Genomic DNA, 24,572 nt, shown 5'->3' with positions numbered 1-24,572 from the left:
TGCGGACAGAGTGAAGACGCTCAATTAAACGATCTCCCAGTCTGCGTCCAGCTCATCGGTATAGGGAAGGCTCTCCCAGGGGGGATCTCCCCTTCCCCTTCCCCCAACATCTTATTCCGGTGGCTGCCCCGCTTTCTGCTCCTGCCTTGATGACAGGCTCAGGCCCGAATCATTGGTCATGATCCTACCTTTGCTACTTAAAGCACGCTGTGTGACTTCTGAGTTTCTCCAGCATTTTTGTGTAAACTATACCATCACAGCATCTACAGATTTTCTTGTTTAACAACCTTCTAACCCCATAGGTCTTTGGAATGTGGGCAAAACCAGTCAGCGTACAAGCTCCTTTCGGAGAGTGTCGGAATCGATCCCATGTCGCTGGCACTGAAAAAGCGTTGCACTAACTGCTGTGCTAACCAGGCCACCCCAATATGTTTGGAAATTATAATCAGAAACTATGAAACTAGGTCATGTGGTTTTTTAAAAAATAACTCTCTGACTTTGTACTATCTTTTGGGGTAGGAAATCAGCCCTTCTTACATGGTCTGCATTGCATGTAACTCCATGTCAACATACGCAGTTGACTCTTGGTGACCTCCTTCCTTCAGGGTTAGAACGGGGCAGCATGTCGACTTTGAAAACTTACTTTGCAGTTATCTTGAACTGTATAAAAAGTTATTTTTTGTTTATTAGGGCAGTAATACGATATACTGTGCTGCACTGAACAAAGTTAAATATCTTGGTAGTGCTTTAAATTCGGGCAGTCAAATAATTCATTAATGGACATTTTGTACATTTTGTCTGGTTTTTGTCAAATGACTATCCAGTAGTTTATATTAAATGTGAACAAGGGGAAAAAATGTTTATAACCTTCCCATAAAAGCTGCCCCTTGAGAGAGGCAAAGGTCATTGCAGTTCTACCCCTGGCAGGCCTGCAGCCCTTTGGCTTTAGTTCCTGTTTATTGTCATCCGTCCCAAGGTGCGGTGATAGAGTTTGCTCTGGTACCAGATCAGCTGGCCATCTCGCATTTACCGAGGAAAGCACCGTCTACTCCCCTTTACCTGCACAGACTCAGCCTCACATAGTAGTGTTGCAGCATGGTGTCAGCCCAGAAGCCCGCACTGCTCAAATACACCCCATATGACCAATCAAGCAGCCAATCCCGTACTTCCTTTGGACTGTTGGAGGAAACCAGAGCACCCGGAGGAAACCCACGCAGACATGGGGGACTGGGCAAAAATGTGGCAAATGTTGGAAAGTGTTTGGTTCTACATTTTGGCAGTGGAAATAACAGACAGAGTACTATTTGGATCGGGAGAAAATTCAGTCCTTGGAGGTGCAAAGAGACCTGGGCGTCCTTATGTAGAATAATCTAAAAGTGAATGCCCAGGTTAGATTGGTAGTAAAGAAGGTGAATGCTATGGAAGCATTCATTTCAAGAGGAATAGTGTACAAGAGTAGAGAGGTGTTAATGAGACTCCGTGGGGCACTGGTGAGACCCCATTTGGAGAACTGTGTACAGTTTTGGGCCCCCTATCTTAGAAAGGATGTGATGTTGGAGAGGGTGCAGAGGAGATTTACTTAGATGATTCCAGGAATGCAGGGCCTGGCATAGGAGGAGTGTTTGGCAGCTCTTGGGTTGTATTTGTTGGCGTATAGGAGGGGGTCCTCATAGAGACATTTTGAATTTTGAAAGGTTTTGACAGGGTGAATGTGGATAAGATGTGTCCCTTGGTGGGTGAATCAAGGACAAGGGGGTCACAGTCTTAAAATTAGAAGTTATCCAATTAGAACAGAGAGGAGGAAGAATTTCTTTAGTCAGAGAGTCGTGGATCTGTGGAACTCACTGCCGCACAAAGCAGTAGAGGCCAGGTCACTGGGAGAATTTAAACAGGAAATGGATAAGTATCTCATTAGTAAGGGTACCAAGGGATATGGAGAAAAGGCTGGAAATTGGAACTAGGTGTGAGCATATCAGCTTAGTGTAGAGTCAGACTCGAGGCCCAGACTTGATGGGCCTAGTGGCCTGCTTCTGTTCCTTTACCTTGTGATCTTGTGAAATGGGGACAATGTACAAACTCCTTCTAGACAGCAGCAGATTCGAACCATGGTGACTGGCGCTGTAAGAGTGCTGCGTTAAACACCACATTAACCTTGCAACAGAGGAGTGAAATTTTATACGGAGCTCCTGGAAATGAGACTGCCATGATATTTCTGGTGACTGGAGAGTCTGTTGATCAATTTAAAATCATCACAGAGAGTAATGAAAAAGTATAGAGCCCCCCTCGCCCGCCCGTTTCACGCTGCCATCTCTCTCTCCCCTCTCGCCCGCCCGAGCCGCGCTGCCATCTCTCTCCCCCTCACCTGCCTGATCCGCGCTGCCATCTCTCTCCCCCTTCACCCGCCTGATTTGCGCTGCTGTAAATATGCATGTATAGCGCCCCCCCCCCCCCCCGCCCTCTTTGAGCTCAAATTTTGGTACAAAATTTTTTGCATTATACACACATTTTTACGGTAATTGGGCGCACAGGCTCCCGGACCAAAAAGGGCTTGTAAAATGTAAGTTTGAATCTGCGTACCATCCAATCTGCTGCATGTGTTGTACTATACTAATTTCATTCTCTTTCCAGGAGAATAGCAAAGGACCACAACTTCTGAATAATTTGCCAGGATGGGTGCCAAAAGGTGGATTATTAAAGATTACAAACAGGCTATTGAAGACAGAAGACAAAGATTCTCAGGATTCAGAAATTGTCTACCATCTAATAGATGCAATGGAAGCTCCTAAATATGGTAACGAATGGCTTATCTTCTGAACACCGTCAACTATTCTGCTCACCTCATTATGGGAAGGATGTGGAAGCTACGGAGAGGGGGCAGAGGAGATTTACCAGAATGTTGCCTGGATTGGGAAACAAGTCTTAAAAAAAAAGGTTGAGAATGGCTGAAACTGAATTATAAAGGAAATATGCTGGAAAATTAGGTCAGACAGCATCTGAGGAGAGAGAAAAACAGAGTTAATGTTTTAGTTGTGCTTCCCTTGCCGCACTGTAAATGCAGGCAATCCCTGGGTTAAGAACGAGTTCCGTTACCTAGGTCTGTGTTTAACTCGAATTTGTATTTAAGCAGTTCTTATTCAGCGTCAGTTCATCAAATCTTAGTATATAGAGTTTATTTTACCTTTCTATGAATGTAAAATACTTAAAGAAACACTTCCAAATACACGCCAATGTTGTAAACATAGTAATATAGTACATAATTGGATGATTGTTGGAGATAATGAGGGAGAGATGGCTACTGTTAGAGAAGATGGACCGGGTGCTGGAGAGCCAGGGTTTGGCCTTTGCCACGTAAAACTTGGGCGATGGCATTGTCGCGCAAGAGTATCCTACAGTATACTGACTCGAGCACACTCGAAACGGAAGTTGGCGGCATTCTGCTTCTGGTCGGCTTGTCGGTTTGTAAGCTCGAGTTGTTTGTAAATTGGAGGTTTTCAACCCAGGGACTGCCTGTACTACCTGTCTTGCTGAATATTTGCAGCATTTTCTAATTTTTATTCCAGCCTTTCAGCATCTGCAGTTTTCTTTCTTTCTTTGATGTGACCGAAGCATTTTTTTTTCCCTTTCACAGTGGAAGTCCAAAAATCCGGATGCCAGAAACCCGGACCACCCGAGAGCCTGGACTTTTCAAAACCTCAAAGTTTAGCAGGCTTTTATGTGCATGCGTGCATAAGTGCCACAGATGCATGGTGGCCGCAAGGGACCACTTTATTTTTCTCTACAATTGCTCGTTTGACATATCAAGCGCACTGCATTTGCCAGTGAACCAACTTTCCACATTCACCTGTTGGTCTCTTCTTTATTCCTCCTTAAATGCAAATTTTAAAAGTACTGCCCAAGAATCTGGAAAATCTGAAACTCTGAAGCGACCCAATCCTTGAGCAGTCCGGACTTTCGGACTTCTAATGTATATTTTATACACCTCTTACTTCACAGTTTTCAACACCCAATTTATTAATCTAGGAGAACATCTTTTTATTTCTCAACTTTTTACCCGGATTCTTTGTCTTTTTTTTTTAACTGCTGTGTCTGCCCCTTTAACCGTCGATCTGTCTGCCTGTCATAGTGATGGAATGTGAGTGCGATTATGATATAATTCTGGAGCTTGTCTAATACAGATTCTATGGTTTAATCGTTGTCCAGTCACCAGTTTGAAGAAGTAAATGTCTGGCCTTGATTAAACACCAGCTCCAGTCCCAAGATGATTCACTGGCTATGTTTCACTTAATGGGTCGAGGTGTGAAGCTATTGAAATTGAATTTATCTTTCATAAATTAGAAAATAATGCCCAGCATCTTGAAAATCTGAAATTGTTCAAATTCAGTCCTGCGGGGATTCACAAATGAGAATTTCCTGATTGATTTTACTCTGTGTTTTCAAAAGCACCAGAATCTTGACTTGCTGCTGATGTTAATCCTCAACAGGTGATGTCATCCTATTGGTGCCAATGCCAGCGGATGGCCCAGCAAATGGATGGCAAAGGCTCCCTGACGGAAAAACAGCTACTGTTACAAACTCGTTTACACAGCAGGATCTTAATGATGGTATAGTGTGGTACCGACATTCAGGAATGGCCTCAACGCAGGACTCATTTAAGTTTCAGGTATTGACATGGGAGGGTTGGAAATTAGTGTCGTTAGTCATTTTAAACGACTATAAATGCTTGTCTCAGGGCCTTCCAAACTGTTGGTTTCACAGAACTAGTGCCAACACCAAAGTAAGTTTAGCAAGGACGTAGAAACAGTGGAGGAACTCAGCAGGTCAGGCAAGGCCTCAGGCCCGAAACTATCGCTGAGTGACCTGCTGAGTTCCTCCAGCATCGTTATATTATTACGATGAACACAGTGTCTTCAGGCTTTCATGTTTCACTCCAATGTAAGTTTCGGAGGTTTGGTTTGGAAGGCCAGTTTAATCCTGGAAGGATTGTGCCAGCTGTATGAATCCCTGCTTCAGGAGGAAGCACGTTGCCCTGAAAATTGAACTTGGTTTAAAAAATAGCAGGAAATTTCTAGTGAATTTATTCCAAACTCTAATAAGACAAATTACAAAAGGTTGGAATTAAGTTCAGCATTTGCCCAGGGCATTCAGCTTTGAATTTCATGTTGGAAATGTTATGATTTTGTTCTGTGTTGACCAGCAAGGTCAAGTCAAGGAATGCTCCATATGACATCTAAGGTTTCTTTTTTAATTCTTCCTTTTTAAAATATTTTGATTGAGTTTAACCAAAACCCTTTGCACAAGGTATATTAATGAAAACATAAATTAAATCATATCATTGACCTCTTACACATCAATTGTAAATTAGAAGCAGAACCATAATTATTACATAACCTATTTTGTTCAGGACATCAAATTCTATAATTAAACAATTAAATTATAACTTGTTCTATGTCCAAAATTAATATTGAATACAAAAATTCTACAAATAATACTCGTATAGTTCCCTTATATAATTTATACTTCTCTGATGTGATCATATTGTTCATGTTAGTAGGGAGAATTTTTTTTTTCCTTTTTATTTTTAAGACAAACAAGTAAAGAACAGTTAACTGCAGATTGTGAATTTCTTATTTAATTCCGTGGGCCTGTCCAAAAAAAGTGACGGCGGCGCCAGAGCTGTTGCCACGGCAACGCTGCCGCAGGTGCAGACCGGGGAGAGCAGGGGTCCTACCGCCCGGTTGCTTTAAATGGCCTGTTAAAGGAACCAATGGGGTTTTGTTTTAAAATCGTGCAATCAAGATGGCCACCCGTGTGCTGGGCATGGCATCACGCAGGATGCAACAGGCCGGCACAGGACATCAGATACGGGGAGAACAACCCCGTTGAGAGGGAGAAGCATGGAAGACTACCCTACAGGAAGGTGACCATGGCAGTGGGCCAGCTTGGGGCTCAGCGGGTTGAAAGCCCCGCAAAGACTGCGGGCCACTGATGGCTTGCGGTCGAAGGATTCGTAAGAGGGTGCAGGCTGCTGGAGACTGGCTCATGGGATCCAGGTAATCAGATAGAGGCCCGAGAGGCTGCTGAGGGCGAGAAGGGCACCCAAAAGGCCTTGGGCGCTGAAGTTTTCCTGTTCGTACCGGAGGTCTGGATGTAGATTGCAGGCTGCCAATGGTTTAAATAGGTGTCTGTCCAGCTGCAGAGGCCACGGGGGTGCTGGAGGCGAATCCACAGTGACTCTGAAGGGACTCCCTTTTGCTTCTTTTTCTCATTGTCAGGTAATGTTCATGGCAACTCTTTGTTTTACCTGGCAACAGACAAAAGTTGAAGTACATCATGTGCATTGTAGTGCGTGACAACAAAAGGAACCTTGAACCTTGTGAGCACAATGAAATAAAACACACCAATATCTCAATCTTATTACTCAATTCCAGAGCCCATTTGTTTAGAGAAAAAGGTCTTTGATATTATGAGTGGATTTTGTTATCGCTGAAATTGCCCACTACTCTCATCCCATGATCTAACTGCACAGAACATCTGAAAATCAATTTCTCATGATTCCTATTTCAAAATTTGTGGCTACACTTCCGTAGGCGATGCAATATGAGTTAGGTGGATAAACTAGAACATAACGGCCACAGTACAGGTTGCGCAAATAGCTTCAACAGATGACCCCATGTTGCCCCAGGAAAATGGTGCTGGCTGTCCATCCTATCCAAGTCCCTCATAATCTAATATTAAGGTCACCTCCCATACTTTGTCATTCCAAGGAGAAAAGTCTTGTTCTCCCATCCAGGCAACATCCTGGCAAGCCTTCTCTGCACCCTCTCCAACGCATATACCTTCACCAGAACTAAACACAATAAGTGTGGTGTAACCAGAATTTTATAGAGCTAGAACATTACCTCACGTCTCTTGAACTCAACCTCCAAAATAATGAAGGCCAATACACCACGAGTCTTCTTAACCACCCTCTCAACTTGTGTGGCAACTTTGAGGGATCAAAGAAACTGGACCCTCAAGATTGCTCTGTCCCACCACACTTAAAAATCCTGCTATTAACCACGTACTCTGCATTAAAGTTTGGCCTCATTTCACACTTAGGCGTTTGAACTCCATATGCTACTTCTCCACTCAGCTCTGCGTCCTGTGTATATCACGTTGTAACTTACGACCACCTTCTACACGATCCACATCAACTTCATCCTTTGTATCATCAGAAAACTTCATGACCCACCCCTCCTTCATCCCAATCAGTTTGCAAAAATGGCAAAGAACAGGTCCCGCGGATCCCTGCGGAATGGCACTCGTCACTGACCTCCAGGCAGAATACCTCCCGTCTGCTTTCTGCAGGCAAGCCAGTTCTGAACCAAGCAGCCAAGGTTCCTCAGACCCCATGACCCCTGACTCTCTGAATAATCCTACCACAGGGAAACTTGTCAAAAATACTTGCCTTATGAAAATCATTGTTATTATTTAACGTGGGATTTAATTGGCAATGAGGAGTAGAAACTTCAGTGTATATCACCGAACCATCCAACCTCTTTTGTAGCTGGCTGAAGTAAGATACTCATTAAAAATAGGAGTGCTCATTAAAATGGAGGAGTAGAAACTTCCAATGTACATCACCCAACCAGCCAAATTCCTTTATAGCTTGCTGAAGTAAGATACTCATTAAAAATAATTCTTTTCATTTAATTTGGTGGTTTTCAACCTTTTTCTTTCCACTCGCATACCCCTTTAATCAATCCGCATGCCATCGGTGCTCTGCGATTAGTAAGGGATTGCTTAAGGTGGACTCTGGGTGGAAAGAAAATGTTTGAACACCACTGTTTTAATCGTACCTCATTGACTCGTTATGTGCACGGTTTCATAATCCCAAAGGAAATGGGTCAATGAGAATTTTTCTCAAACAACATATTTCAGTAACAAATGGGTCTAGAGCAGTGATTCTCAGCCTTCCCTTCCCACTCACATACCACCTTATGCAATCCCTTACTAATCGCAGAGCACCGATGGCATGGGGATTGGTTAAAGGGGTATGCAAGTGGAAAGAAAAAGGTTGAGAACCACTGATTTAAATCAAAACTCAGGATTCTAATATACAGAGGCCATATTCTATATATAGCAGTTTTTTTTTAACGATACCGATAACTTAATAAGTGCATAGTCAGATTGAGGCTTAAAGCTGGCTTCATGTTTAAATATCAAAAAAACTGCAGATGCTGCGAATGTGAAATTAAAACAGACATTGGTGGGAAATGTCAGCAAGTCGGGCAGCATCTGTGGAAAGAGAGACAATTAACGTTTCAGATACAAGTCCCTTCGGTGGTGAAGGGATGGATAGAACAATGGAGAAACAGTCTCTGGCAGGGTAGAGCAGTTAGAGTAGCTGATTAAAAAGCATTCAATGACTCTTGGCCTGTGTAATTCATCGCTGATAGCAAGGCTCTGGGCCTTGCTCAATCGGCCAGACTACACTTATAGAAAATGAAAAGCTGAGGCAAAATGAAGACAAGGTAGACGTGATTAGTTCTGATGCGGACAGAAAGAAAGTGTTGCCTGATGTTGAAGAATTTAATGCTATGGCTGGATGGTGGCAGTACACCCAGATGGAAGAAGAGCTGTTGTTCCTCAAGTTCACTTTGCCCTTATTAAGAATGCAGGAACCTGTAGACAGATCCGTCAGACTGGTAGTGGGATGGAGATTTATGACAGAATGCAGCAGAGCTCAGTCACTCCTATTGACAATGCAGGAACCTGTTGACAGATCCATCAGACTGGTAGTGGGATGGAGATTTATGACAGCATGCAGCAGAGCTCAGTCACTCCTATTGACAATGCAGGAACCTGTCGACAGATCCATCAGACTGGTAGTGGGATGGAGATTTATGACAGAATGCAGCAGAGCTCAGTCACTCCTATTGACAATGCAGGTTCTCTGCAAACCACTCATGGTCCCACATGGTGCCTCTGACGACGGCCTGTTAAAGAAGCCGGCAGCTTTTGTAAGTAAAGTCCTGCAAGCACGGGGTCTGTGTCCAAGATGGCGGCAAGGACTTGCAGGGCCATTGGAACATCGACGCTGATTTGATTAATTTCCATCATCTGTTCATTTTTGGCATGAAGTAATGGCTGGCAGATCTTCAAGACTTCCCACCCCTCCATCTCTACACTTTGATTAGATCAGGGGTGGCCAACCTTTTAGTTTTTAATTTAGACGTACAGGAGGTAACAGGCCATTTCAGTCTGTGCCACCCAATTAATCTACATCCCCAGTACATACTCGTGGGCCGAAATGGCCTGTCTGTTTTTTACAAAATTAAGGCAGTCATCTTTTTAAAGGAGGTATTATTTTAATAGACAGCAGAAAATTAAGTATCTTCAATAAACTCAGCACAGGTCTCTTTTATTCCTACGTTTAAAATGAACCAATATCTGCCTTGCAATAAACAAATCTAAAGTCATACAAACTAACACGTTTCCTGGTGTAAAAGGTCTAAAGTACAAATGCAAGACAAATGGTTACTTAAACAAAAGTTGCTTTTAATTATCTTTATACATGAAAACAGAATTGCACTTTAACTTATCACAATTAGCTTACTTTGTCTAACTTAACCCCCTTCTAATTCTAAGTGCATGTATATGGAATGTGTGTGTAGGTTGAGAAAAGTTTTTTGGTTCACAGTCCAATCTCACTTCTCACTCCTCCAAGTTCACTGGTTGCAGACAATTCTTATACTATGCACAGAATTTAACATGTATAAAGTTCACCAGGCTTTGGTGCTCAAAAGGTAAATGGTTACTGCTCAGGAAGGTGATTGTTGGTTTCAGAGAGAGATGTGTTATTCCAGGACATCCACAACTAAAGTACTTACATCTGTCACCTCAGTGTCTTGCTGTCGAAAATTTCCCCCCTCAGGGTTCTTTCTTTCAGGTCCCCATAGAATTCCTTTTAGTTTCCCTTATTCCAATTGCAACATTAAACAAGGCCTTTGTCCAGACTGTCTTCCAAAAGTCTGCCAGCTTGTCCTTTTTCAGTTCCAGCAACTTCTGCTGGCTGACACTGTCAGAGTCTGTGCTCTCTTTCTCTCTCTCTCTCTCTCTCTCTCTCTCACACGCACGCACGCACGCACGCACGCACGCACGCACGCACGCACACACGCACACACGCACACACACACACACACACACACACACACACACACACACACACACACACACACCTGCAGACAATAGGAGTCAAGCATTCTCTTTCATCTGTTGCTTTTGGGAAAATAAGAACCCATTTAGTGACGTCTTTTGAGCACACTTCAAAGCTCCTGCAAAAAGGTGTGAGAAGGCTCTATGTCTCTAGCATTTCAAATAAGATCTGTTTTGAAGTGTTTGCATGCAACAAACGTTTCCCAATTTATCTCCCAGAACCATTTCCATATACTCTGTCACACTGAAAACAAGCTAATTTTTACTCTTGATATACCATTCAAACTTGCATTGTAAGTTTCACTCAATTGTTCCATTGATAGCCCTTGTCTCAGATTCAAAGTTTGAGAACATCAATATTTTCTGCTTGGAAATCTCTAAAAATTATGACATTGTCAGGCTTCCAGACTTCGAATCGATGTGGGTCGTCCAGGATGCGTCTACCATTCACAGGCGCCTGGAAGGAGTTGCTCCACACCATAAATACCATCTTAAGTGGTGAACCTCTAGAAGCAATTTTTTCATACTTCTCCCCCTGAAAGCCCCAGCCGTCGGGTCCCCGAGAATTAAAAGTCATATTTGTGTATGTGCTGCACCAACCGGGAGTTTGCCACCCCTGGATTAGATTGTTGTATTTTTTAATATAATGCAGTGGCCATGAAGGGGTGGCAAACTCCCGGTTGGTGCAGAGCACCAGAGACAGGGAGAACACCCCCCAACCCGTTGAGAAGGAGAAGCAGAGGAGATGGGCTCACAGGACGAGGGGGCTCAGTGGCTGGAGAGCCAGACAGGCTGCAGGCGGCTAGTGGTTGGGGGACCCACACGGGCTGTGGCCTACTGGAGACTGGTCTTTGTGACTGCCATGAATAAAGAACATGGTACTCTGTTTTTCAACCTCAATCTTCTGGAGGAACTTAGCGGGTCAAGCCGCATCAGTGGGAGAAAAGGAATGATCGACATTTCGAGTTGAAGCTCTTCTTCAGGAGGTTCACCTTGAATCGCCGGCTCTTCTTTATCTTCCACTGATGCAGCTTGACCCCGCTGAGTTCCTCAGAACACCGTGTTGGGCTTCAGATTCCACCGCACGCAGTCTCCCAGGTGCCTCCTGCTCAGATTTCTCCAACCCCCTGGAAACACTCCCGCCATCTCCTCCAGATGCTTACCCATCTACTGAAAGTGGGGTACTTGCAGAAGTGTGAGTCTCCTGCTGGGTTAGGCATGGACAGTGGGTCAGTGGAGGTCGGCATGATGAAACTGAGATACATGATGATGCATCTCTCTGAACTTGTCTAGGGAAGAATTCAATTTTTATGTCACTTTTGCATCCAGCAATAGTGTGAACAGTAACAATTATTTTTTTTTACACAGAGCCTGGCTGAGTTTTCCATTCTGAAGTGACTCCCTACCTTCCGGGAGTGGCCATTCACACAGGAGAGGCCAAAGTCTAAATATCGGTATCCCCACCGCGGGTTTAGTCAGAACGCCTGAAGTGCGGCATTGAAGGAGACTGAACGCCCTATTCATTAGCCCACTGTTCACGGACCGCTGCAGTTCAGTTCAGACCGTGGGCATTCCAGGACATTTACGAGGGGTTGAGGAGGTAAAATGTCAGAACGGGAATGAGACTTTATCCCCGTTCTGACCTTTTTACACAGACTGTGTTCCGGGAAAATGGCAATAATTTCCTGGAACCCAGGCGGCTGTGTGTGTGTGTAAAAAAAAACAAGTTTTAATGCAATTAAAGCAACTTCTTGCCCCAGGTCAATAAAAAGGAAGAAGAGGAAGAGATCAGTTCACATTCTCTTTGAAAGTGAAATGCAGGACAAGCTGGTTCAGTTCTTGGAGTTGACAGTAATTTTATTATTTTCTATGAAGTGATCCAATGATTCACACTTCTTAGAAATGGAGTTTATGGAAACTGTTCATATCTTGGAACAGACTTCATTGCAAATCTCTAGAAAGATTCTAATCTAGGATGCTAACCTCGGCTGTTCGGGCTGCAGTGGCCAAGACCGGAAAGAGATGTCAATTTGAAACTATCTATGACACTTTGATAAACGATTGTATGGTGAACTATTATTCGGTGAGGCTTTAACAGAATTTTCAAACCACGTTCGTGCCGTATGTAATTTGATAGCACAACAGGTGAGTGACACAGGGGTTCTTGATGCCTTCCTGAATGTTGTGATCCTGCTTCAAGATGATGGCTGATTTCACTAAATTGCACAACTAATGGTGATCATTTATTTGCTTGCTATTTGAAACTGTAAAAGTATTCTGCCACGAGGCAGCAAAGTTAAAGCCGCACAAAAACTTCACAGCTAACACACGTTGTGGACAGATAGACTAAAATTTCAGCTGATGTTGCTGCTTTAGACGTGACAGAATTTCCAGGATACGAGGGGGAGGTGGGGCATTACTTGTCAAGGAAGATATTACAGCGGTGCTGAGGCAAGATAAAATGGAGGACTCATCGCGGGAAGCTCTGTGGGTTGAACTAAAAAATAAGAAAGGTGAGGCTTATATTATAGGCCACCAAAAGAGGATAAGGAACTGGAAGAGCAAATGTGCAGGGAAATAGCTGAGATGTGTAATAGAAATAGGGTTGTGATAGTTGGGGATTTCAATTTTCCTAACATTGATTGGGAAACACAATCAGTGAGAGGGCAGGATGGCTTAGTCTTTGTACAATGTGTACGGGATTGCTTTTTACAGCAGTATGTTGAGGTACCTACTAGAGGGGAGGCAGTGTTAGATCTATAGTTAGGGAATGGAATAGGGAAGGTGACGGAAGTGTGCGTTAGGGAGAACTTTGGATCCAGTGATCATGGGTCCATTAGCTTCAACTTAAATATGGAAAGGGATAGGTCAGGTCCGAGGCTAAAGGTCTTCGATTGGGGAAGGCCAGATTTGAAGAAATGAGAAGGGATTTGTAGAAGATTATATGGGCTGATATTTTTTTCTGGAAAGGATGTAGAGGAGATTTGGAGGGTAGTTAAAGAAGAGATATTGAAACATAGAAACATAGAAGATAGGAGCAGGAGTAGGTCATTCGACCCTTCGAGCCTGCTCCGCCATTCAACGAGATCATGGCTGATCTTAAAGTTCAGTACCCCGTCCCCGCCTTCTCTCCATAACCTTTAATACCCTTATATAGAAGAAATATATATAATTCGCTCTTAAATATATTTAATGAACTTGCCTCTACTGCCCTCTGTGGCAATGAATTCCACAGATTCACCACCCTCTGGGTAAAGAAATTCCTCCTCATCTCGGTCCTAAATGGTTTGTCTATTATCCTCAAATCATGTCCCCGGGTTCTGGATTTTCCCATCATTGGGAACATCCCATCTGCATCCATTCTGTCCAGTCCTGCCAGAATTTTATAGGTCTCTATGAGATCCCCTCTCAATCCCAATTTGCGCAATCTTTCCTCATAAGTCATTCCTGCCATTCCAGGTATCAGCCTGGTGAATCGCCTCTGCACTCCCTCCATTGCAAGAACATCCTTCCTTAGATAAGGTGACCAAAACTGCACACAATACTCCAGGTAGGGTCTCACCAAGGCCCTGTACAGCTGCAGTAAGGTATCCTTGTTCCTATACTCAAACCCTCTTGATATGAAGGCCAACATACCATTTGCCTTTTTAACCGCCTGCTGTACCTGCATGCTCGCCTTCAGAGACTGGTGTACAAGTACCCCTAGGTCTCTCTGCACTTCCCCATCTCTTAATCTATTGCCATTCAAATAGTAATCTGTCCTCCGGTTTGTATTACCAAAGTGGATAACCTCAGATTTATCCACATTGTAGTGCATTTGCCATGTATCTGCCCAGTCCCTCAATTTATCTGAATCACACTGGAGCTTCCTGACCCCCTCTTCCGTGCACACAACCTCTCCTAGCTTAGTGTCATCTGCAAATTTGGAGATATTACATCCAATCCCCTCATCCAGATCATTAATGTAAATTGTGAACAGCTGGGGGTCCCAGTACAGATCCCTGTGGCACCCCACTGGTCACCGCCTGCCACTCAGAAAATGAGCCATTTATCCCAACTCTCTGTCTTCTACCTGCCAGCCAGTTCTCAATCCACATCAATACTTTGCCCCCAATCCCATGAGCCTTGATTTTGTAAGCCAGTCGTTTATGCGGGACCTTATCAAAGACCTTTTGGAAGTCCAGGTACACCACATCCACTGGCTCTCCCCCATCTATTTTACCTGTCACCATCTCAAAGAATTCCAATAGATTTGTCAAGCACGATTTACCTTTTGTAAATCCATGTTGACTCTGTCCGATCCCTTTTCTGCTAGTCATATGCTCCACTATTACATCCTTGATAATGGATTCCATCATTTTGCCCACTACTGATGTAAGGCTCACCGGCCTATAATTCCCCGCTTTTTCTCTACCCCCCTTTTTAAATAGTTGGATAACATTAGCTACCCTTCAATCCATGGGTACTGATCCTGAGTTAATCAAGTTCTGGAAAATAATTCTTAAAGCATCTGAATGGCCACTTCCTTAAGTACTAGGATGTAGATTATCAGGCCCTTGGGATTTATCTGCCTTCAATCCCATCAATTTCCCCAAGACCATGTCCTTAGAGATACTGATTTCTTTCAGTTCCTCCCTTGCATTAGTCTCTATGTTTCCCAACATCCTTTGGGAGGTTATTTGTATCCTCTCTTGTAAAAACAGAACTAAAGTAAGAATTTAATTGGTCTGCCATTTCCTTATTCCCCATTATATATTCCCCTGATTCCGACTGCAAGGGACCTACTCTGGATTTCACCAATCTTTTCCTCTTGACATATTTATAAAAGCTTTTGCAGTCGGTTTTTATATTTGCCGCAAGCTTACTTTCGTAATTTATTTTTGCTCTCTTGATTAATCCCTTTGTCCTCCTTTGGTGCATGTTGAACTGCTCCCAGTCTTCGGTTGTGGTACTTTTTTTGGCCAATTGATATGCTCTTTCTTTGGACCTAATGCTGTCTCTAATTTCCCTTGTTATCCACGGTTGAGTCACCTTTTTTGGTTTATTTTTATGCCAAACCGGTATAAACAATTTTTGCAATTTCTCCATTAGATCTGTGAATGCTTTCCATTGTCTATCCACAGTCAACTCCCCCATAAACACCACCCAATCAATCTTACTCAACTCCCGTCTCATACCATCATAATTCCCTTTATTTAAATTCAGGACCTTAGTCTCGGTTTTAATTTCATCACTCTCCATGTCGAGTGAGAATTCGATCATATTGTGATCGCTCCTACCCAAAGGGCCTCGTACAACAAGATTGTTGATTAGCCCCTTATCATTGCATAATACCCAATCTAAAATGGCCTGCTCCCGAGTTGGTTCCTCGACATATTGGTCTAGATATCTGTCCCGTAAACATTCAAGGAATTCCTCCTCCTCAGTATTTTTACTAATTTGGCTAGTCCAATCTATATGCAAATTAAAGTCTCCCATGATGACAGCTGTTCCCTTATTGCACGCTTTTCTAATTTCTCTTTTAATGCCTTCCCTCACCTCTACACTACTATTTGGAGGCCTATATACCACCCCCACTAACGTTTTCCACCCCTTATTTAGAGTACAGGATCTTTACGTGCCAGTCAGATTGAAAGGCAAGGCCAAAAGCTTAAGGGAATCATGGTTTTCTGGAAAAATTTAAAAAGTTGGTTCAGGGTAAGGTGGGGGGGGGGGGGCATATACTAAATTTAAGAAGGAAACAATGGATAAGATATATGATTATTACATAGATTGTATAAAAAACTTTAAGAAGGAAATTAGAAAGGCAAAAAAAGGTATGAGGTGTCAATATCTGATAAGGTAAAAGTAAATCCTAAGGGTTTTTACAGATATGTGAATAGTAAAATGAGAGTTAAGAATAGAATAGGACTGCTGGAAAATCGGAATGGTGAACTGTGCTAGGAACCATATCAGATGGGAGAGATATTAAACGATTTTTTCTCATTTGTGTTCATGAAGGAAAAGGACATTGGACTATGTGAGATAAATGAGCCAAATAGCTTCGTTATGGAAAAGATAGGGATTAATAAAGAGAGGGTTTTGGAGCTTCTAGGGTCAGTAAAAGTGGATAAATCTCCTGGTCCTGATGAGATTTTCCCCAGGACATTAAGGGAGGTCAGGGAGCAAATAGCAGAAGCAGTGTCAGTGATTTTTCAATGATCACTGGAGGAGGGTGTGGTGCCATTGGATTTGGAAGGTTGCTAATGTAGTTCATTTGTTTAAAAAAGACATGAGGTGTCAGCCAAGTAATTATAGTCCTGTAAGTTTGACTTTGGTGGTAGGGAAAGTTACGGAGGGTATTCTTAGAGATGGTATAAAAATCTAGATAAGCAGGGATTGATCAGGAGCACCCAGCATGTGTTTGTGAAGGGGAAATCATGTTTGACGAACCTTGTTGATTTTTTCGAAGAAGTGAAAAGAAAGGTTGATGAAGGTAGGGCAATTGATGCAGTCTAATCTCGATTTTAGCAAAGCTTTTGATAAGGTTCTACATGAAAGGTTTGTAAGGAAGGTTCAGTCACTAAGGATTAATAGAGAAATAGTAAGATGGGTTCAGAGGTGGCTGGAGGAGAGACAGCAGAGGGTCATGGTGGACAACTGTCTGTCAGAATGGAAGCCTGTGACAAGTGGCATGCCTTAAGGATCAGTGCTAGGTCCCCTGTTGTTCCTAATTTATATTAATGATTTAGATTATGGGGTTGTTAACTGGGTAAGTAAATATGCAGACGATATGAAAATAGGGGGAGTGGTGGATAGCAAGGAAGGTTTTCAGGGATTGCAGAGGGATTTGGTTTGTCTGGAAAATTGGGCTGAAAGATGGCAGATGGAATTTAATGTAGAGAAGTGTGAGGTCTTTTATTTCAGAAAAAATAATCAAAATAATATAGTAAAGGGGAGGACATTGGGGAATGCACAAGAACAAATAGATCTTGGAGTTATGGTGCAACATTCCTTGAAGGTGGATTCCCATGTTTAGAAGCTGGTTAAGAAAGCATTTGGTATGTTAACCTTCATAAATCATAGCATAGAGTATAGGAGCTGGAAAGTGATGCTGCGACTGTTTAAGGCATTGGTGAGGCCAGGTTTGGAGTATTGTGTTCAGTTCTGGTCTCCAAATTAATAGGAAGGATATAGATAAGGTGGAGAGGGTGCAGAGAAGATTTACAAGGATGTTGCCTGGCTTAAAATACCTAGAGTACAGAGAAAGATTAAAGAGGTTAGGACTTTATTCATTGAAACTTAGATGTTTTTTTTTTAATTTTTTTTATTTTTCACACCATAAATCATATTAGCCATGATACACACTTTTTCCTTTTCACACATATACAGTGACATTTTCTCCCCCCCATCTCCCTCCTCCCAACCCACCCCCCCCACCCCCCCCTCCCATCCATTTAAGGTATACAATCTAGGATACATTAAACCAGTCAGACAATGTTGTCACTCAACAAAAATACACCAGAAATTCTACTGAGTCCATTCTTTTCTTTCCTTCTCCTTCCATCAACTTAGGTAATGATTTTCCCCGGTAGGTTTTCGCTATTGTATTTAATGTAAGGCTCCCATATTTGTTTGAATATTTCAATATTATTTCTTAAACTATATGTTATTTTTTCTAATGGAATACATTTATTCATTTCTATATACCATTGTTGTATTTTCAAATTATCTTCCAATTTCCAGGTTGACATAATACATTTTTTTGCTACGGCTAGAGCTATCTTAACAAATCTTTTTTGTGCATCCTCCAAATCAATTCCAAATTCTTTCTTTTTTATGTTACTTAGGAGAAAGATCTCTGGATTCTTTGGTATATTGTTTTCTGTTATTTTATTTAATATCTGATTGAGATCTTCCCAAAATTTTTCTACTTTCTCACATGTCCAGATTGCATGAATTGTTGTTCCCATTTCTTTTTTACATCGAAAACATCTATCAGATATTGTTGGGTCCCATTTATTTAACTTTTGAGGTGTAATGTATAGTCTGTGTATCCAGTTATATTGTATCATACGTAACCTCGTATTTATTGTATTTCTCATCGTTCCAGAACATAATTTCTCCCATGTTTCCTTTTTTATCTTTATATTTAAATCTTGTTCCCATTTTTGTTTAGTTTTACCATTTGTTTCCTCATTCTCCTTTTCTTGCAGTTTAATATACATATTTGTTATAAATCTTTTGATTATCATTGTATGTGTAATCACATATTCAAGGTTACTTGCCTCTGGCAAACTCAAACTGCTTCCTAATTTATCCTTCAAGTAGGATCTCAATTGGTAATATGCCAGCGCTGTATCTTGAGTTATATTGTACTTATCTTTCATTTGTTCAAAGGATAAGAATCTATTTCCTGAAAAACAATTTTTTATTCTTTTAATCCCTTTTTTTTCCAATTCTCTAAAGGAAAGGTTATCTATTGTAAAAGGGAGTAACTTGTTTTGCGTCAATATTAGTTTTGGTAATTGATAATTTGTTTTATTTCTTTCAACATGAATCTTCTTCCAAATATTGAGGAGATGGTGTAATACTGGAGAACTTCTATGTTGTACCAATTTTTCATCCCATTTATATAATATGTGTTCAGGTATCTTTTCCCCTATTTTATCTAATTCTAATCTCGTCCAGTCTGGTTTTTCCCTTGTTTGATAAAAATCTGATAGGTATCTTAATTGTGCGGCTCTATAATAATTTTTAAAGTTTGGCAGTTGTAAGCCTCCTTGTTTATACCATTCTGTTAATTTATCTAGTGCTATCCTCGGTTTCCCCCCTCTCCATAAAAATTTCCTTATTATTTTCTTCAACTCCTTGAAGAATTTTTCTGTCAGTTGTATTGGCAATGCCTGGAATAAGTATAATATCCTTGGAAAAATGTTCATTTTAATACAGTTTATCCTTCCTATTAGTGTTAGTGGCAAATCTTTCCAATGCTCTAAATCGTCCTGTAATTTTTTCATTAGTGGATAATAATTGAGTTTATATAGTTGGCCGAGATTTTTGTTTATTTGTACACCTAGGTATCTTATTGCCTGCGTTTGCCATCTAAATGGAGATTCCTTCTTAAATTTTGAGAAATCCGCATTATTCATAGGCATTGCTTCACTTTTATTTACATTTATCTTGTAACCCGACACTTCTCCATATTCCTTCAATTTCTTATATAATTCTTTTATTGATAGTTCTGGTTCTGTTAAGTACACTATAACATCATCCGCAAATAGACTGATTTTATATTCCTTGTCTTTTATTTTTATTCCTTTTATATTATTATCTATTCTTATCAATTCTGCTAGTGGTTCTATAGCTAACGCAAACAATAAAGGTGATAGTGGGCATCCCTGCCGCGTTGACCTGCTTAAGTTAAATTGCTTTGATACATGTCCATTTACTGTCACTTTCACTAACGGTCCCTTATATAATGCTTTAATCCAATTAATATACTTCTCCGGTAAATTGAATTTTTGCAATACTTTGAACAAATAATTCCATTCTACTCTGTCAAAGGCCTTCTCTACGTCTAAAGCAACTGCTACTGTAGGTGCTTTATTTCCTTCTACTGCATGAATTAAGTTAATAAATTTACAAATATTGTCTGTTGTGCGTCTTTTTTTGATAAATCCAGTTTGGTCTAAATTTACCATTTTCGGTACATGCTTTGCTAATCTGTTTGCTAATAGTTTAGCTATTATCTTATAATCTGTGTTTAGTAAAGATATTGGTCTATATGACGCTGGTGAGAGTGGATCTTTCCCTTGCTTTAGTATTACTGTAATTATTGCTGTTTTACATGAATCTGGTAAGCTTTGTGTTTCATCAATCTGGTTGATTACATCCAGGAGGGGTGGAATTAATAAGTCTTTAAATGTTTTGTAGAATTCTATTGGGAATCCATCCTCTCCTGGTGTCTTATTATTTGGTAATTTTTTTATTATCTCTTGTATTTCTACTATTCCAAATGGTTCTGTTAATTTATTTTGTTCCTCTATTTGTAGTTTTGGTAGTTCAATTTTAGTCAGAAATTCATCTATTTTCCCTTCTTTCCCTTCGTTTTCAGTTCGGTATAATTGTTCATAGAATTCTCTAAAGTTTTCCTTAATTTCTTTTGGATTATATGTAATTTGGTTGTCTTTTTTCCTTGATGCCAATACCATTTTCTTAGCTTGTTCTGTCTTAAGCTGCCATGCTAGGATTTTGTGCGTTTTTTCACCCAGTTCATAATATTTCTGTTTTGTCTTCATTATATTCTTCTCCACCTTATATGTTTGTAGTGTTTCATATTTTATTTTTTTATCCGCCAATTCTCTTCTTTTAGTTGTATCTTCCTTCATTGCTAATTTTTTTTTCTATATTTACTATTTCCCTTTCCAACTGCTCTGTTTCCTGATTATAGTCCTTTTTCATCTTGGTTACATAACTTATTATTTGCCCTCTAATGAATGCTTTCATTGCATCCCATAGTATAAACTTATCTTCCACTGATTCCGTATTTATTTCAAAATACATTTTTATTTGTTTTTCAATAAATTCTCTAAAATCCTGCCTTTTAAGTAACATGGGGTTTAATCTCCATCTATACATTCTTGGAGGGATGTCCTCTAGCTTTACTGTCAATATTAAGGGTGAATGGTCCGATAGTATTCTAGCTTTATATTCTGTTTTTCTTACTCTATCTTGCATACTAGCTGATAACAAAAATAGGTCTATTCTTGAGTATGTTTTATGTCTAGCCGAGTAATATGAATATTCCTTTTCTTTTGGGTGTTGTTTCCTCCATATATCCAAAAGTTTCATTTCTTCCATTGATTTAATTATAAATTTGGTTACTTTGTTCTTTCTGTTAATTTTTTTCCCAGTTTTATCCATATTTGAATCCAAATTCAGGTTGAAATCCCCTCCTATTAATATGTTCCCTTGCGTATTTGCTACCTTCAAAAAGATATCTTGCATAAACCTTTGATCTTCTTCGTTAGGTGAATATACATTGAGTAGATTCCAAAACTCCGAATATATCTGACATTTTATCATTACATATCTCCCTGCTGGATCTATTATTTCCTCTTCTATTTTAAATGGCACATTTTTACTAATTAATATAGCCACTCCTCTTGCTTTTGAATTATACGATGCTGCTGTTACATGTCCTACCCAATCTCTCTTTAATTTCTTGTGCTCCAATTCAGTTAAGTGTGTTTCTTGGACAAATGCTATATCAATTTTTTCTTATTTCAGTAAATGTAGCAGTTTCTTCCTTTTAATTTGGTTATGTATTCCATTAATATTTAAAGTCATATAGTTCAACGTAGCCATTTTATACTTTGTTTATCTTCCCTTTCCGTTTTTCCATCATTACCTTTCCTCCTTTTCCATTTCTGTTTTCTTATTTTAAACCCTTTATAAGACAACATTCCTAAAACATCAAGCATTTTCCTTATTCTCCTATTTAAAACTTCTTTAGCCCCAATCTCCACTTCCCCTCCTGAGTTGTCCTTTATCCCTTGTCGGACAACCACATCTCCCCTCTCCATTTGGGTTTGCGAATTCACTCGCAAGCGTCAGCTGATTTTGCAGTGACCGCAACTCCACCCCACCCAGCCCCCCCAGAAAAGATTTCACTTTTCATATGTAACAAAGGTCACTCTTTTAGTTCCCTCCTTATTTCCCTCTATTCCATTTCCTTCCCTTATTAATTCTTGTCTATACTATCTATATTTTCCTCTAAATACGGATACATTCACGTATGCACATTATACATATACACACTTATACCTCTTTACCCACATACATATAAATCGTGGTCATTTTTACTCTCATTACACGTCTTCATCCCTCAGTCTATTTTGTAATTGTTCTGCAAATTTTCGTGCTTCTTCTGGATCCGAGAATAGTCTGTTTTGTTGTCCTGGAATAAATATTTTCAATACCGCTGGATGCTTTAGTATAAATTTATACCCTTTCTTCCATAAAATCGCCTTTACTGTATTGAACTCCTTTCTCTTCTTTAGGAGTTCAAAACTTATATCTGGATAAATGAAGATTTTTTGCCCTTTGTACTCCAGTGGCTTGTTGCCCTCTCTTACTTTTTCCATTGTCTTCTCCAGTACCTTTTCTCTTGTAGTATATCTTAGGAATTTTACTAAAATAGATCTTGGTTTTTGTTGTGGTTGTGGTTTAAAGGCCAATGCTCTGTGTGCCCTTTCTATTTCCATTTCTTGCTGTAGTTCTGGACATCCTAGGATGCTAGGGATCCAATCTTTTATAAACTCTCTCATATTCTTGCCTTCTTCATCTTCCTTAAGGCCCACTATCTTTATGTTATTTCTTCTGTTATAATTTTCCATTATATCTATTTTCTGAGCTAACAGTTCTTGTGTCTCTATAACTTTTTTATTAGATTCCTCTAATTTCTTTTTTAAGTCCTCTACCTCCATTTCTACTGCTACTTCCCGCTCTTCCATCTTGTCCATTTTTTTCCCCATTTCTGTTAAGGTCATATCTATTTTATTCATTTTCTCTTTCTGTGTTGTTTATTCTTCTTCTTAAATCTTTAAGTGTTTGCCATTCTTTAAATGACTCCATGTATTCTTTAATAAGAGAAAGTATATCCTTTATCTTGCCTTTCCCTTCTTCTTCTATTTCACTGTACTCTTCCTCTTCCTCTTCTTCTTCCTCTGGGTTGGCCATCTGTTGTTTCTTTGTTGCCCTTTTCCTCTCTTCTTTCTTGTTTTCATTGTCTTCTGTGTTCTCTTCTTGCTGCAGGTGTTCTGCAGCTGTCGTTGCCGGCTGTGGAGATCGACTCCCCAGCTGGTCACCCCTCCCGTCGTTGTGTTTTTTTTTTCATGCGCGGTTGCGCACTTTTACTTGACTCAACGAGCCATTTTTGTAGTCCACTTTCTACCGACCTGAGGGAGCGGGTTTCTCTCTCCACCGCGGGCCTCTTCGAACAGGTAAGGCCTTCTCCTTCTTCCTCCGTTGTCTTCTCTTCCTCTCTTCTTACCGTTGATTTCGATTTTTCTTTTTTTGTCGCCATCTTCTTTCCACCTTTATATTCACTTTTCTTTAACTTTTATTTCTGTGCCTTTGTGTTTTTCTTTGTTTTTTTTGACTTTTCTGGAGAGGGCTGGAGTTCACCGTCCGGCCACTACTCCATCACGTGACTCCCTCAACTTAGATGGTTGAGGGGGGATTTGTTAGAGGTATGAAGGGATAGATAGACTAAATGCAAGTAGATTCTTCCCCCCTGAGAGCAGTGGAGGTTGAAGCAAGAGGACAAAAGTTGAGGGTAAGAGGGCAAAATTTTAGGAGAAACATTAGAGGATGCTTCTTCACTCAGAGAGTGGTGGCTGAATGGAATCATCTTCCAGAGGAAATAGTTGAGGCAGAGTCAATTCTTTCATTTAAGAGGAGGCTGGATATATACATGGATAAGAGGGGGTTGGAGAGTTATGGGTGGAGAATAGACGGAGGGAGCTAGCGGAGTTGTTTGAATAGACTTGAAGGGCCGAGATGGCCTGTTTCCTTGCAATAAACTAATATATATGTTTTACGTGTATATATATATATATATATATATATATGTACTTTTCTTGGAGCTGTCTGAGGGCAAAGACCATGTCAGTAGTTCCTCTGTTTGCGCGAAAGCCACACTGTGATTCTGGGAGGACATTTTCGGTGATACTAGGTATTAGTCTTATAGGAGAATCCTAGCGAAGATTTTTCCTGCAATGGAGAGCAGCATGATTCCCCTGTAGTTTGAGCAGTCTGAACAGCGCAAACAGAGAAACTACTGACATGGTCTTTGCCCTCAGACAGCTCCAAGAAAAGTGCAGAGAACAAAACAAAGGACTCTACATCACCTTTGTTGACCTCACCAAAGCCTTCGACACCGTGAGCAGGAAAGGGCTTTGGCAAATACTAGAGCGCCTTGGATGCCCCCCCAAGTTCCTCAACATGGTTATCCAACTGCACAGAAACCATCAAGGTCGGGTCAGATACAGCAATGAGCTCTCCGAACCCTTCTCCATTGACAACGGCGTGAAGCAAGGCTGCATCCTCGCACCAACCCTCTTTACTATCTTCTTCAGCATGATGCTGAAACAAGCCATGAAAGACCTCAACAATGAAGACGCTGTTTACATCCGGTACCGTACGGATGGCAGTCTCTTCAATCTGAGGCGCCTGCAAGCTCACACCAAGACACAAGAGCAACTTGTCCGTGAACTACTCTTTGCAGATGATGCCGCTTTAGTTGCCCATTCAGAGCCAGCTCTCCAGCACATGATGTCCTGTTTTGCGGAAACTGCCAAAATGTTCGGCCTGGAAGTCAGCCTGAAGAA

General features: G+C 40.8%; 1 protein-coding gene across 1 annotated transcript in view; it reads left to right on the top strand.

Annotated features, from left to right (window-relative positions):
* Positions 1-24,572, top strand: part of fras1 (Fraser extracellular matrix complex subunit 1) — a 642,015-nt gene that overhangs the window by 427,418 nt on the left and 190,025 nt on the right. Inside the window, exons 30-31 of the mRNA XM_069926766.1 lie at positions 2,629-2,791; positions 4,482-4,660. Coding sequence (XP_069782867.1) covers positions 2,629-2,791; positions 4,482-4,660 — 342 coding nt within the window. The remainder of the gene's footprint in view (positions 1-2,628; positions 2,792-4,481; positions 4,661-24,572) is intronic.

This window comes from Narcine bancroftii, chromosome 3, assembly GCF_036971445.1.
Source record: "Narcine bancroftii isolate sNarBan1 chromosome 3, sNarBan1.hap1, whole genome shotgun sequence".
NCBI lineage: Eukaryota > Metazoa > Chordata > Chondrichthyes > Torpediniformes > Narcinidae > Narcine > Narcine bancroftii.
This window is presented reverse-complemented; position numbering and strand designations above follow the sequence as displayed.